The sequence below is a fragment of the Etheostoma spectabile genome, chromosome 12, assembly GCF_008692095.1.
Source record: "Etheostoma spectabile isolate EspeVRDwgs_2016 chromosome 12, UIUC_Espe_1.0, whole genome shotgun sequence".
In the NCBI taxonomy this organism is placed as follows: domain Eukaryota; kingdom Metazoa; phylum Chordata; class Actinopteri; order Perciformes; family Percidae; genus Etheostoma; species Etheostoma spectabile.
The window spans coordinates 12,514,271-12,528,662 of record NC_045744.1 but is presented as its reverse complement, the minus strand read 5'-3'; the positions used below and the strand labels follow the sequence as shown (position 1 = coordinate 12,528,662).

The 14,392-nt window shown below is 39.2% G+C and overlaps 1 protein-coding gene across 3 annotated transcripts in view; it reads left to right on the top strand.

Annotated features, from left to right (window-relative positions):
• The window catches only part of LOC116699476 (RNA-binding Raly-like protein), a 51,817-nt gene that overhangs the window by 31,280 nt on the left and 6,145 nt on the right, over positions 1 to 14,392 (top strand). For all 3 annotated transcript variants that reach the window (XM_032532085.1, XM_032532086.1, XM_032532084.1), the window contains exons 3-4: positions 12,940 to 13,015; positions 13,879 to 13,926. In XM_032532085.1, coding sequence (XP_032387976.1) covers positions 12,940 to 13,015; positions 13,879 to 13,926 — 124 coding nt within the window. The remainder of the gene's footprint in view (positions 1 to 12,939; positions 13,016 to 13,878; positions 13,927 to 14,392) is intronic.

Below are 14,392 nucleotides of genomic sequence, written 5' to 3'. Positions count from 1 at the left end.
TATTTTTAAAGCTTCAGAAATGTTTTTATCTTTTAAAAAGGACATGACTGAGGCCACTGCGTGAGGCCCTCATGAAAGCGACAGTGGGAAATTTTCGTCACCAAACCGACGCCAGGCAATGCTTTTCTGATGTTGGCATCATCATCGGGGTGGGGGGGTTTCTTCAAGATTTGGGCAGCATGGCCCTCAACAGCCTTGCTGTTTGGACTTTGTTACTCTTTTAACATGAGGTATCCGTCACAGCTCCGCTACACTTCGAAGGGATTCAAAGGTTTTAATGGAGTGGTGTGACTTAACTCTCAAGGAAGCCCAAAGCTTAAAGACGAACTGCTCCAGTAAGCAGAGCTCACGTTGTTGTGCACGTGAGGCCAAGGTTCATTCCTTTACGGCCATGTGGACGGGCCAGTTATTTCCCCTCTACAAGACTTGATTGGCAGCATTTCAGTCTTAGTTTCTATCTGTCTTACAGGTGAAGGGATGGAGAACTGTACACAGTCTGAATACTGCCATCAGGGCCGGTGAAACCGGATCTTAGTTTAATTCGTTGCAGTAAAGAGTTTTAATACTTCTAAGAATACAACTCAGATTGGCTCTTATGAGAACATTTTTCTTTGTGTGCAGCCCTATCTGTGGGACAGTGATGGTTTTAGTTTACTGTGTATTTAAAAAACTTTAAACTTAGTTATTTGAAGTTTCAACCATGTTCCATTTCCTACAACAGTTATTGCATTAGATATTGACACAGTCCTTAATTATTTATTACAATAGATTTTTCTTCACAAAGAAATTGGTGTCCTTAAAGGTTGGATTTCCTATTTTTTTAAATTACAGCATTAAGATCATTTCCTAAAGATGTTTTTTTAATCCTCTTTTAAGCATTGGGGTGTACACTTATGAGCCAAAGTATTACAGGGTGAATTCATGGCCGGACGAGCAGCGTAACATTTTGAAATATTACCCGTGTCTGTAAGGGGACACTAAACCTTGAATGTTAGTTAATGACCAATTTTTTGTGAGTGTTGGAAGTTTGGCTCTTGAATAAAAGGGTTTTTCAACGGGAATGTAATGGTAAAAATGGGTCATTTTAATGATAAAGAGCGTTTAATAGAAAAGGGATTGACATTAAAATAAATGATTGCTGGAATGGTAACTCATGTTTTGCATTTTTTAAATCTGTTTTATAGTTACATTGGAAGTGTTAAATTACAATTGTTACTTAATTAAACTCGACAATAGAGACCTTGAACATTTTGTTTGTATTTTTCTCCTCAAAGTGGTTGTCAGAAACTTTTTCAAAAAAAAAAGTCCAGTTTCCATTTTGAACTGAGTTGGTAAAACACTGAAAAACTGACGTTACTTGTTCACTGTTGTTTGGGTTTTTCAGTAAACAGTAATGTCAGTTCAATTCTTACCTATTGTCACTGCAGTGAAATTAGACATTTTTTTGTGAAAGGTTATAGTGGTTACAGGCAAACCCTCTTTAGAGAACCCTACAATCTGTTTTAGTGCCAAAAAAATTGTGTAATTGCACTAGATATATACATTATTATGAAAAAAATGGGTAGTATTAAGTGACCCAAAAGTATTGGAGTAAAAATTTTTGAATGTGTTGAAAAACATGATGAAATTTTGAAGGTTAAATGTTCCAAGAGCACAAATTACTTATCAAACATGTTTCAATCTCGGTATCAACCCCAAATACACAGGTGTATTTAAATGAATACCTTGGTTTTAAATTTGACTCATTGTTTAATTTTGCTGCCAAGCAAACACCTGTTGCACCCTGTCCCTATTGAATTGTTAATCCTGTTATTTTTTCAGTGTAGTTTAGCAGGGTGGCTGCCAATTAGTTCCACTGCTGACAGATGATGGCACTGCGGGGGTTTAAAGTTTCAAGCGTTGCCCTTAAGTTGCATCTAAGAAAAAACCTGCCGAAAAAGGGGAAAAGAGCTTTTAACAGCAAGACATGAAGACTAATTATCTTTACCTCAGCCTATGGCAACATCCTCATTATCGTTTAATGCAAAACTCAACACATAACAATGTTGAGATGTACCACAGCTGCAAAAACCGTATACCTTCTGTACTGCTGGTCTGAAGAACACTTACCCAGGACTGATTGTTTTCCCAGCGCAGTATATTGAGTGCAGTCAACCCAGAAATGTAGCAACTCCACATCACACTCTCCTTAATGAATCACAGCTCAATAGGTCTAATGAAAATAATTGTATTAGTATCTGAGGAGCTTGGGTTCCAGCTGCCAAATGTATGCGCTGCCAAGTAACCATTTTCCTTTAACAGGGCGAAAGAGCAAAGTACAAAGAATTCATTAAGGAAGGACAGCAATTAATCCACATGTCGCCTTCTAACCACAACAAAAACTGATAAAGCCCCAAGGTCCTCATCATGTTTAGAATCAGTCAGGATGTAATACACTCTAGCTCACAGAGAGTTGACAGAGTAATTTGAAAAGATGTCAGTGATGTCTGGTAGCTTGCAAGGTATTAGTCTTGTCCCCTGTGTACAGGAAACATCAAGCAGTTTGATAGTACAGTATGCCTTGACAGGATTCAGACTTATGATTTATTTAAGATATCTCTTACTAGTAAGAAATGAGCCATTGAGTTGTATTGAGAATCTTATTAAAGATATGCATGTTTGATTAAGTTTGGGGTCCCCTACTGGAGCTGCTGCCCCCGCGTCCCGATACCGGATAAGTGGATGAAGATGGATGGATAGATGTTTGATTATCTAATGTGAATTACCGTTAGAGCTGCAACTAACAATTACATTCACTATAGATTGGGGCTGAACAATTATCGCATTTGCAATAATATCGCGATATGTTAAAACACAATGTCTTAATTGCAAAGGCAACAATTTGGTCACGTGACTCACTAGAGCAAATCGGTCTGCACTCCTCACAGAAACCATCAACTTAGCACACGAACGGAAAGGAATGTAAAAAGAAGTTTTTCCTCGCCACTGTTGCTTGCTCTGGAGGAAAACTACTGGAACTGTTGGGTCCTTGTAAATTCTGGAGTGTGGTCTATCTGTAAAGTGTCTTGAGATAACTCTTGTTAGATTGATACTATAAATAAAATTGATTTCATTGAACGTTACGCTGTACCTTGAGCAAATTTCTGTCATTCAACCACTCTTAATGTTAAAGTGTGTGTGTGTGTGTGTGTGTGTGTGTTGTGTGTGTGTGGTGTGTGTGTGTGTGTGTGGTGTGTGTGTGTGGTGTGTGTGTGTGTGTGTGTGTGTGTGATTATTTTTTAATTATTTAACTGTTGAGTCAAGTTCAAAGACAGTGTTTAAAAAGTGCAATTTACATGTTTACATATGCTTTTGACAGTAAATAATGTCAATACTACTAAGTGTGATAAAACACATTTGTTTTTATATTTCTGCACTTTAGTTTGTTTTTGACTTTCATATGAATGTTTACACCATGCTTGATCAATGCTCATTAAACTAGTGTGATTGAAGTAATTTTCCAAAATCATTAAGCCCTACTATAGATGGCTGTTTACTTATTTTAAACCTAAAAAGTTAGCCTCATCCTGACCCCCAGGATAACTTGGAACTAAGAGCCATGTTTCTATGGTAACAATCAGGGGCCCCCAAAATGAAAAAAAATAGGGAAGCATGGTCCTTTAACAGTGTTGTGGAGCAAGTTTGGGGGAAAGATGGGGGGGGGTAGTTATGTTTAATTAAAAATTGTACAGTAGGCCTAACTGAAAATTTTTTTTGCTTGGTGAACGCCGCTGACGTTAAAGTGGTTTCGGGGGATTCCATTTTTAATTTTAAACCCAAATTTATGGAAAAGGGAAATTAAGATAGCCCAAGAAAGACGTTTTGGAAATTTTGGCCATCTTCTAAAAGTCTGTCTTCCCATAGTACCAAAACCCAATTTTGGGAAATCAAATGTCAATGTTTGAAAAAACTATGAAAAATTTTAAAATTTTATTTATTTGAAGCATTGTTCCTATTTTAAAAAAAAATACAACCCTGCATTTGCAGGACAAAAAGGAAAAATTTTTCACGAAACTTTGAACAGAGGAAATCATGTACACACATTAATGCATATACTTACTATACCCAGACACACATCCCCAATGTGTGTTTCCTCACCCTGTCAATCCCCCTTTCCCTCTTGAAAAACCACTCTCGGGAGGGGTTTTAAAAAGCTGAAGTTGCAGGGTTCCCCTTGAGCCGAGTTCGAGATTATTCAGGTCCTGCCCCTTTACGGGGCCAAAAAAAGCAGTGGAGATTAAATCTCCCCTGCGTATTTTCCCCTTAGTCGCACATTTGTATTCACACTGGTGCCTGGATGATCTCTTAATCAAATACTGCTCACCTGCTCACTGGATGCGTGTAACAGCAGAGATTGAGTCTGTTCTGTGCCAGGAGTAATGCTTTGCCTGCCAAAGACTGTGTTTAGGCATTAGTGCAGGGAGGACATGAATTCTCTCATTACTTTTCTCGGGGCCATCCCCTTGGTTATTTGAGCAATAAATATTTGAATATTAAAAAAGAAATGACAAAGGATATTCAAATGGGACTTGGCCTGTCTGTCTGTCTCTGGGTCTGGTGTCTTCACGTGTGGCACGTGCCCTTTCACTGGCCCCGGTATAACGACTGGGTTACACCCCCAGGACGAGAGCTCGGGGGCTGCTGAGCTGAGGGTCTTACCTATGTTTAATAGAAAATACAGGTAATTTAGCCAATTTTTTTAAAATGAATGAACCCAAAATGAGGAGGGTGCCCTGCGTGGTGAGTTGTAGCTTTAAATATTGGTGAAGTTAAAAAAGGTCCTAAATCCCCCTTGTTGCGTAAGAAAGCCAATTAAAAAAATAGCCGCAAATGGCAATTCAGGTTCCCAAAAATTTTTTCCCAATCGTTCAAAATAATTTCCCCATGGGGTCCAAGTGGTTATAAAAATTCCTCAACTTTATAACAATTGACAAAAGTTTATTTGTTTAAAATTCCTACAAATGATTGTCAAAAATTTTTTAAAACAGGTTTATATGAGTTGCCATCACGGGAATTTTTAAAAACAAAAAAAATAAAAACATGCTAAAAGCCCAACCCGGTTCCAAATCAATTTTTGATTTGGTCTTCAGTCCCTTTTTGGCTTTTTAAAATGCCCCCCCGTGGCCAATTTTAAAGATTTTGAGGTGTGTAAGGCATTGTTGAATTTTGGTTTTGTGTGATTGGACAAATTTAGTCATTTTCGCCCCTTTTTTGTGCTAATCACCTGCGTTTTTGCTTTTTACGCCCCCTGGTGTTTTAATTGAAATTAACTTTCAGGGGATGGTTCAGGGACTTATGGGAATATCCGAAGGGTTTTGATGATTTACAATGAATATGTATTTATAGAAATGTGTGTAATGCCCCTCACCCCTTTTTTGTTGTACACCCCCTAGTGGCGAGTTTAAACGTTTGGGTTAAAGGGCCACTTACAACATACCTTGTGAGTTTTGGGATGTTGGCAGACCGTTTCTGATTTTTTCTTTTTAAGCTTAATAACAGTGCCACCCGTGGCGATTGGGTTCAAAATTTTACGAAGCCAATACACCCTTCTCATTATTCCCCCCCTTTTTATGTTTTTTCTATTCCGCTCACGGGAATTTGGGCCGGGACAGAGACAACAAAAAATAAAATAAAACAGACAAATAAAAGGGTTCTACCCTTCGCGGTTTGGACCCTAAAAAGGTTTGGTAAAACCGCCATTGAAGTTTTTTTGTTTTTTGTGAACATTTTTGTTTTTTTATTATAACAAAAATGTAAACTAACTTCAGACGGGTTCAACAACAAACCCCGGGGATAGGAAAGGTCCCCCCGGCCCACAAAATCACAGAGGAAAAAAGGGGAAGGGAGCAAACAAAAACCCACACCACAACCACAAACAAAAAACAAACGGGACCGTCCTCCACGCAATGCAACCCCCCCCCACCACACACAAAAAGGACAATCACCCCACCAAAAAAAAGGGACCAACACAACCCCCAAAAAAAAAAAAGGGTACTGCATTACCTTCAAGGACTAAGCAATATTGTGCCTCCAAAGTTTTTTCCCCGGGGCTCCCCCCACACAACCCTTTAAAAATTTTTAGTGTATTTACTCCAAAAAAAAAAGGGTCCTAAACCCAACCCAGAAAAGGCAGGGGGTGGTTTCCCAAAGGGTTCCCAATCATCCCCTTGCACTGTGAGCCCTGCTAACAGCCCTTTTTTAAAAGCTTTGAAGCTGGAAGGCTGGCAATTGGGATTTGGCAGATTTGCCGGCAAAAATCTTTTAAAATAAATTTTTGCAGTTTTTGCCCAATTTTTTAAAGCCGAAAAGTTTTCCTTTACCCTTACATAATATAGAAGGTGAGGAAAAGACGAGGGGGTTTTCTCAAAAAAGCCCCAAAAATGGTCGCAAATTATGAGAATGATCTATTACTAGAAGCATTTGGGTCCCCCCTAATCAAAAGGGAAAATGGCTTGAGGCAGCGGCTTAGAAAGAGGAAAAATGTGCGGGAAACTCGGGGGGCCCCCCCTTTGGCGGGAAGACTAGGGGACGGGGAAAAAAGGGAGGCGGTGCGCCCGGGTTTAAAATTGGGCTGAGGGTTGTATAAAAAAGTTTTGATCATCCCTTTGAAAAGGGAAATCAATCACAGTATCGGGAAATAAATTTAGAAAACAGTGTGAAAAAAATAAGGACGCATCAAAGACCAAAAACAAAACCAAGGGTTCCCCCCGGTTCATCAGGCATTTGATTCAGTCCTGACCCTCCCCCAGGCGCCCTCTGGGGACGGGCCCCGAAGGGCTGCTTTTCCCCCCGAGCAGCAGGAGGCGAGGGGCCCAAAAGTCCTCAGATCCCCGGCGGAGGTGAACTCTTTTGGGGCGCCGTCCCTTTTTGGGGTTTTAAACCCAGATCTCTATCTAAACATTGCTTGTTTGGGGAAAACCTTTTGGCAGCAAGGGGAAAGGATATTAGATAGCATTAGCCCCTTCCCCCCGTTTTTCCCGGCCCGACGTGAGAGGGTTGCATCCTGATTTCTGTCCTCCATGTCCGCGCTTACCTCCATTTTTTGAAAAGTGTGCCTGATTTGGTTAAAGAAAAACTTTTTTATTTTTCCAACCGTGGTTTTCGGGGTTTTCACAAAACCTCTGATAGAGAAAAGGGTTGGTCGAGTGCGAGCGGGCTGGATAGGGGTTTCGTTGCATTGTGGGGAGCCATTTGTGGAATTTTAAAAAAAAACCGTGGCTGAGTATTTTTCCCTGTTTTTTCCAGCATTTGCCTCTGCAATGGCGTCATCCCCCCCGCGTGGACTTAAAATTTTTTAAAAGAAACCCTCTAAAAAGCCAAAAAGGGGTAAAATATCAAATTTGGGGAACCCATACTAAACTATTTGAAAAATTGGGGGCCAGGACCACCCCTTTAAGGCCCAACCCTCTGTACCCCGTCCCCTACTTTCAAAGTTTTATTCTTGTTCACAGATGGGGGGGAGGGGGGTGTAAAAAATTTTTTACCACCCCCTGGTAAAAACTAACTGTGCATAGACAACTTTTTCGGGAATTTTTTGGGGAAAAAAAATGTTTATGTATAGTTTTTAACATGACAGACCCGTACCCCCCCCCCCCCCCCCCCTCTGAAATTTCTCCCCAATCCCTATTTTTGCCAAAGGTTTTTTTTATTGAGCTTCTTTGCTAAAATTTGTTTGAGTTTTTTTGATTAATTTCTTTGAAATGCTTTTTATCAACTTGTTTTTATGGAAAGCGCTTTGTAACCTTGTTTAGTTCTTGATTACTTGCATAAAAAACAATAGACCTTACATTATAATCCTTATCCTCCCATATTATGCTCAGTTTCAGGTTCATAATTGTATTTTGAGGTTGTACCAGAATAGGTTTACATGGTTTCATTTTCAAAAATACACCATGTTTTTGTTAAACTGCACATTGATGCAGATCCTGTTTTCACCCTGTGTGTTTGTCTCTTTTTTTAGCTACAGAGTGAGACATCTCACTTCTATACTATCTTTGTTGGGAGTCGCACATGTGCTGTAGCTAGGTAATGATAACATCAGCTATCTACTGTTTTTCTTACTTTGGCCAATACAAGGTTGAATTAGCTGGGAGACTTCTTCTAAACTTGGGTGCACTTGTGGAATACCTGCAGAACAGGGATATTGAAGTAGTTCTTTTGTAGATGATGGTGATCTAGTGTGTGTTGTAGCAGTGTTTTGCCATAGAGACCGAGCTAGCATGCTATGGTTAGCCACCTCGTCTCGGCTAGTTACATGGAAATCCGTGGAGATTTTGAACAACTCACCCGGAGACTGAAGGCAGTGGACCTTCAGAAACCTGCATCTCACTCAAAACAGCATTGATGTTTTTTTTCCAAGTTTGTATGCATGTGGAAGCACCAGAGACACAACATAACACCTATTTTATGAACTCATAGTGGAGCATTTACCTTGTCAGGTGAACAGAAATATGAATGAATGCCAATTTTGCTTCATGGCTGCAGGATGTGTAAATTGGTACCTGTTTGTCAACAATGTTAATACTGACATGTCAATGTTGTGTTTGAAGCTCATGTTGCTGCCCCCAAGTGGTCAAAAAAAAGATAAGTAATGCAGCTTTAAGATTTTATTATAGTGTATGAAGTCCTATTTTTAGTACTTTGTATGATCTGCATTTTTTCAGCAATAGCAGTACAGAATTTTTAAAAGGGAACCTATTATGCTTTTCCATATTTACACATCTATAATGTTACAATGTCCAATTGTCATGTTAAACTGACCAGAGCTTCAAATAATGAAGTAAAAGTATATCAGAGAATTCCCCGTGAGCAAAAACTTTCCCAATATTCTGAACGCTAAGCTACGGTGTAAGGTCTCCGTAGAACCCCTGCATTAGAAAAAATCCCGCTTCAGGGCCATAGATTTTAACTTGAACAAACCTGAGCCAGATAAAGGAAAGATGAGTCAGGCAGACTAGACTAACATATTCAATTAAACAACATCTTTGCCCCTACACTTTCTCTGCTACATAGTGGGGAGGAATGTTTAACAAGGGGCATGCATTTTGGTCATTTTGCCAACAAGGGGGATGGCATCCCCCCTCAAATCGCCCACTTGCAATACCCATTAAAGATATCCATCCATCTTCGTCCGCTTATCCAGTATCGGGTCGCCTGGGGAACAGCTCCAGCAGGGGACCCCAAACTTCCCTTTCCCAAGCCACATAAACCAACTCCGACTGGGGGATCCCGAGGCGTTCCCAGGCCAGGTTGGAGATATAATCTCTCCACCTAGTCCTGGGTCTTCCCGGAGGCCTCCTCCCAGCTGGACGGGCCTGGAACACCTCCCTAGGGAGTCGCCCAGGAGACATCATTAGCAGATGCCCGAACCACCTCAACTGGCTCCTTTTGACGCAAAGTAGCAGCGGCTCTACTTTGAGCTCCCCACGAATGACTATGCTTCTCACCCAATCTCTAATGGAGACGCCAGCCACACCATTAAAGATGCATTCTGTAATTATCTCTTTATACAGCAGTATTTGCCTGCTAAGCTAAAGGCGCGTTGTTGACTGTCGTCTTTTGTATTCTTTATTAAATCAGTGTGATTAAGTGATTCCTCTCAGCCCACGGCTGCTGAAAACATTCAGGAGTTGCATATCTGACAGAAAAGCCATGTTTCCATCCCCCAGTGATCCATACACATGTCATTTCAACCAGATCCATGCATTGCAAAGGTACCAATAAAATGCACTTGCCATTATCACCAATAACCAGAGGTGTCACCTAGTTAACCAGGAATGAAATCTAAATCACTCATTTTGTTCATCTTTAATTTAGATTTTCATTTGCTTGTAATCCTTAATTTGTAATGTTTGTGAAACAGTTACACAATATGATCCATTCTTCCCACTGATTATTTTAATATTGAGTTATTCTATTCTGTCCTGTATGCACACTCTGAGGATCTGCCCCAAATTTGACCTTTTAAGCCAACATCATATAACAGCAATACATTCAACATTTTACCACAGTAGTCTCTCTGGAGTCAAGAGGATAACATTACATCATGGTATTACAGTATCTGTGTGACACTTTTTTCTTGTCTTTTGAATTTGTCTCAGACATTATTCTGCTACAGCCGACTCGCTCATCATAGCTTGAGCATAAAGCAACTTTTTTATGCTCTCAATGGGGTGCTGCATAGATTGTCTATCTCTTCTATTTCCAGCCTCAGTCTTTTTTATGGATACATGTACCAAACAAGTCTCAAAGTGTGCACACACACGCACACACACTTACATTCCATATTTTGAATATGATTAATATAATGACTGTAATTAATCAGAGCCTCAGTATGTGTTTGCATGGTGTATGGAGGGTTGGTGGTGTTCGTTTCAGAGTGCTTTTTAGTGCTTCGCTTTCTCTTTAATGACCCTAGCAGGGGACCAGAGAACGGAGAGCACACTTTATAATGTCAACCATTTCTCACATCTTCCTAGAGCCTAATGATAATGATACAGCCGTCCCCGTGCAGTGGAGAGCTACAATACATCCCCGATTCATTAGTCCATTAGGAAGAGCAAGGAGGGAATAAAGAGAGTAGGAAAGGACGGTCTGGGCTCTAAACATAGCACTATGGTTAATTTGCAGACAACGTGTTGGAAGATCTAGCTGCAGCTGCTGGAGAAAAGGGGTGACAGAGGAAAACCAATATCTTGTATACTGTAGTCTGATATCTTGCGTTCTTAAATTCATAAGACCTGCACTTTGACATTGCAACTTGGGATTTCACTATCATCGCCACAAGTGCCAAAAAAAGAAAAAGCCTAAGAATGCAAAGTTTTTGGGCAAAGTGACTCGACTTTAGCTCCTGTTGTGACTTTTTCTGCCGCATGATCCTTAAGAAAGTTGATGCAAAGCTAATGTTTTAAATGTGCAACTTTTTAAAGCTGCCAAGGGTGACTCATCCATCAGATGGGGATCTGCACTGCTTTGTTGATGTGTGCATTGGTAATAGCGTGGAAACGGGGTCTTTGATATTTGTTTGTGTTTTGTGTATGACCTTGAGCAGCCCTCAAGGTGTATTGAGCCGAGTTCAAGCAGAAGCAGCGTCGACAAGCCGGCAGACTAAACGCAGTGATAACAGCCTGCATCCGTGCAGTAGGGCTCTTGGCAGTCTGTCAATCATGACAAGAGCCTCGTGGGGATTAGTCAGAGTAGTCTGCTAACCTCTTTGAAGGAGATTGAATAGTTTTCCCGTATTTTTACCAAGTGAAAAAACTATTACAAAAACTGTCCTAACAATGACTTGCACTCTTTTTTTGCACAATTGATGTCTCAGTTGCCTCAAGGCCCTGAAAACCCTGAAAAGGTTTCTAGCCTCTCTGTTCGTCTCTATCTACAGCGGACTGAAGTTTAGTCCCTAAATTAATCAAGGCTTTCTACCTTAATTCCCCTGGCCAGTCTCTTCACGGACACAGCCACACAGCTGCTTAGACAGCACAAACCTTCTGTCAGCCTCAGCGCTCCAACTAACAAATACTTTGAATAAAAGATAATCTGTAGATGTAACGATTGATTAGTTGATTGATAAAGTTTTATCCCGGGTGAAAACCATAATAAACCAAAGAACTCCTTACATTTGAGAACCTGGAACCAGAAAATGTTTTGATTTTTACTATGAAACTTTATGATATGATTTGTTTAATATAAATATATCAATCTGTTATGTGTTTTAGGCCTAGTCATTTATGAATAATTATCCAACTTGCTGTTTCATCTAAATCTGCAGAAATTATAACTGTACGAATTAGTTTTGTCTGACACTTGACAGAAAAAAGTGAAAAATCCCAGTTTCCAGTGCCCAAGTTTCATCTTCAAATTATCATTGCAGCTCTACAATAGTGACATCATATTGGCACCCAGCAGGAATGAGGTGCAACATGAATGACCTAAACAGAGATAAAATATTCAACCAGGATCTAGGCTTGCGCGATTCAGGGAAAAATATGAATCACAATTTTTTAGCTTAGAATTGATATCATGATACTCATCATGATTTCAATTCATCATGATGATATTTTTTTTGGCACCTATAGCACATTGCTCATCACCACAAGCCTGTAAACATAGAGGCTTGAGTGAAGAGAAGGGAGAGCATCGCAGCGCTTGGGATCGCTTTAAAACCTATTTTATACACTCTATGTTTAAAACTCACAGAGGAAAGTAGTTGTATTTTGTGATGCAGTTGGCACTTAAAAAAAAATTAGAATCGAAATCATAAAAAAAATTAAAACAATTTAAAAGATTTTTTTTTAATTACAAAAACAAATTAAAAAATTTAAGTTATTTAAAAATTAAATCATGAATTGAGATCACAATTTCATAACGATCGTGCAGGCCGATCGTGCAGGCCTACCAGGATCCACTTTTTCTGACTGCAATTACAAAATGAAATGTGATGCAATATTAAAAATAGTACAATAGGCAAGTATTTTTGTATATGTGAAACTTTGATTCCTATCCAAGCCTTTATATCTTCCAGAGACTCTGATCTTACAAACAAGCATGTCTATAATTTTGTTGTCATCTGTTTTGAATTAAACTCCAAACTAAATTGCATTTTGGAGATTGATTTGAAAATGAACGTGTGTATGTTTACATGTCTATGTGGACTGAAAATATTTCACATACAGCAATATCTTAACCCAATTTTGACAGTATTAGCATGGCAAAAATTTTAATTAAGTTACAATTACACTGCTTGGAAACTCCAATAATAACAATTCAGGTTATAAACACAATTTTCTACAGAATTGTATTGTACCTTCTGTCTTTGATCTTAACATATCATAATATTTTTTGTATTTCATAAGCTGCGACTGTATCACAACATGACATTGATTTTCATTTTGTTTGCAGATATCAACATGGCAGGAGAGCCAAAACCATACAGGCCTAAGTTGGGTTCCAAGAGGCCTCTCTCGTCCCTCTACAGGTCTGTGTGAAACACGTGTGTCTAATTTTCCTCTATCAGTCAAATATTGCTTTGGTGACCTAGTATTCCCGACGTACTTGTATTCTGATGTCTGGTACATCTGGAGGAACAGAATATTTCCTAACCGATCTATTAATGTCTGTTGTTATTACACATTTGCTCATTCTTGACATTTTAGTTTCTTGTTGGTAGCAAAGAAAACCCAGTGAGCAAGAAGTGAAATGGCTGTCATCTTAACAGACTGAAAGGAATACAAAAAAGCTGTTGTTACACCTTGGCAAGCTTAGCTTAGCATAAAGACTATTTCTGCTCTTAGCCAGGAAACAGTCCAATCCATCTTAAAACGGCTAATTGTTGTTTTTACACTTATTTTTTGTAAGTATGAAACTAAATACATATAACATGTTAATTGGTGACCTTTAGAGATGTTGGTAGGCAACTTTTGTTACCATTCGACAGAGTCAGGCTAGCTGTTTTAATTTACTCTTAATCTTGCCTGTTAGTGTTTTTAGTCATTGTGTCAGGATTTTGTTTCTTCCCTGAACACACGCACACACACACACACACACACTACCGGTCAAAAGTTTGGGATCACTTAGAAATTTCCATTGTAGACAGAATACCAGCTGAGATCAGTTGCATTGTTTTGTTTTTAACCAAGGCAGCAGTTTTCAAATTACATTATGTGCTTCTCCAATGTTTTCTCAGTTTGTTTTTTAAAATGATATCAGGTTAGTAAACAGAATGTGCCTTTGGAACACTGGATAAATGGTTGCTGATACACACACACACACACACACACACACACACACACACACATAACACTAACAGAAAAGTAAACACAGTCTGTTTCATCTTCACAGTGGCTACGAGTTTGACTATGACTACTACAGAGACGATTTCTACAGCAGGTATGTAAAAAGGATTTTCTGGTGGTAAATAAAATTTTAAATTCTTTAATATACATTTTTTTCACGTCATTTTTTCCTTTTATATTTTGCCCTTTGGTATTCACCTTTCTCCCTATTTCAGAGTCAGATACTTAGATTAAGATGAGTTTTGAGAAGAAATGCCCCATTTCCATCTGAGGCAAAGTAACTATATTATCATAGGCATAATGAATGTCATATTGGGGAGGTTTTTATTCCTCTCCATTGGGCATACTAATGATGCCTTTATCCGTATAGGCGAGTGCTGAATGTCAGATAGTCCCCAGGCTGGTCATTTGCGCTGGCAAGCCAGAGAATGTATCTTCCTTCTGACATTTTCATTAGTTTGTTTACTTCTTCTACTTTGCAATATCCCTGAGAGTTGAATCCTTCAGCTTTGAGTCATTATTGTTATTTTGGCAATTTGATGTGTCCTAGGCAAGGATTT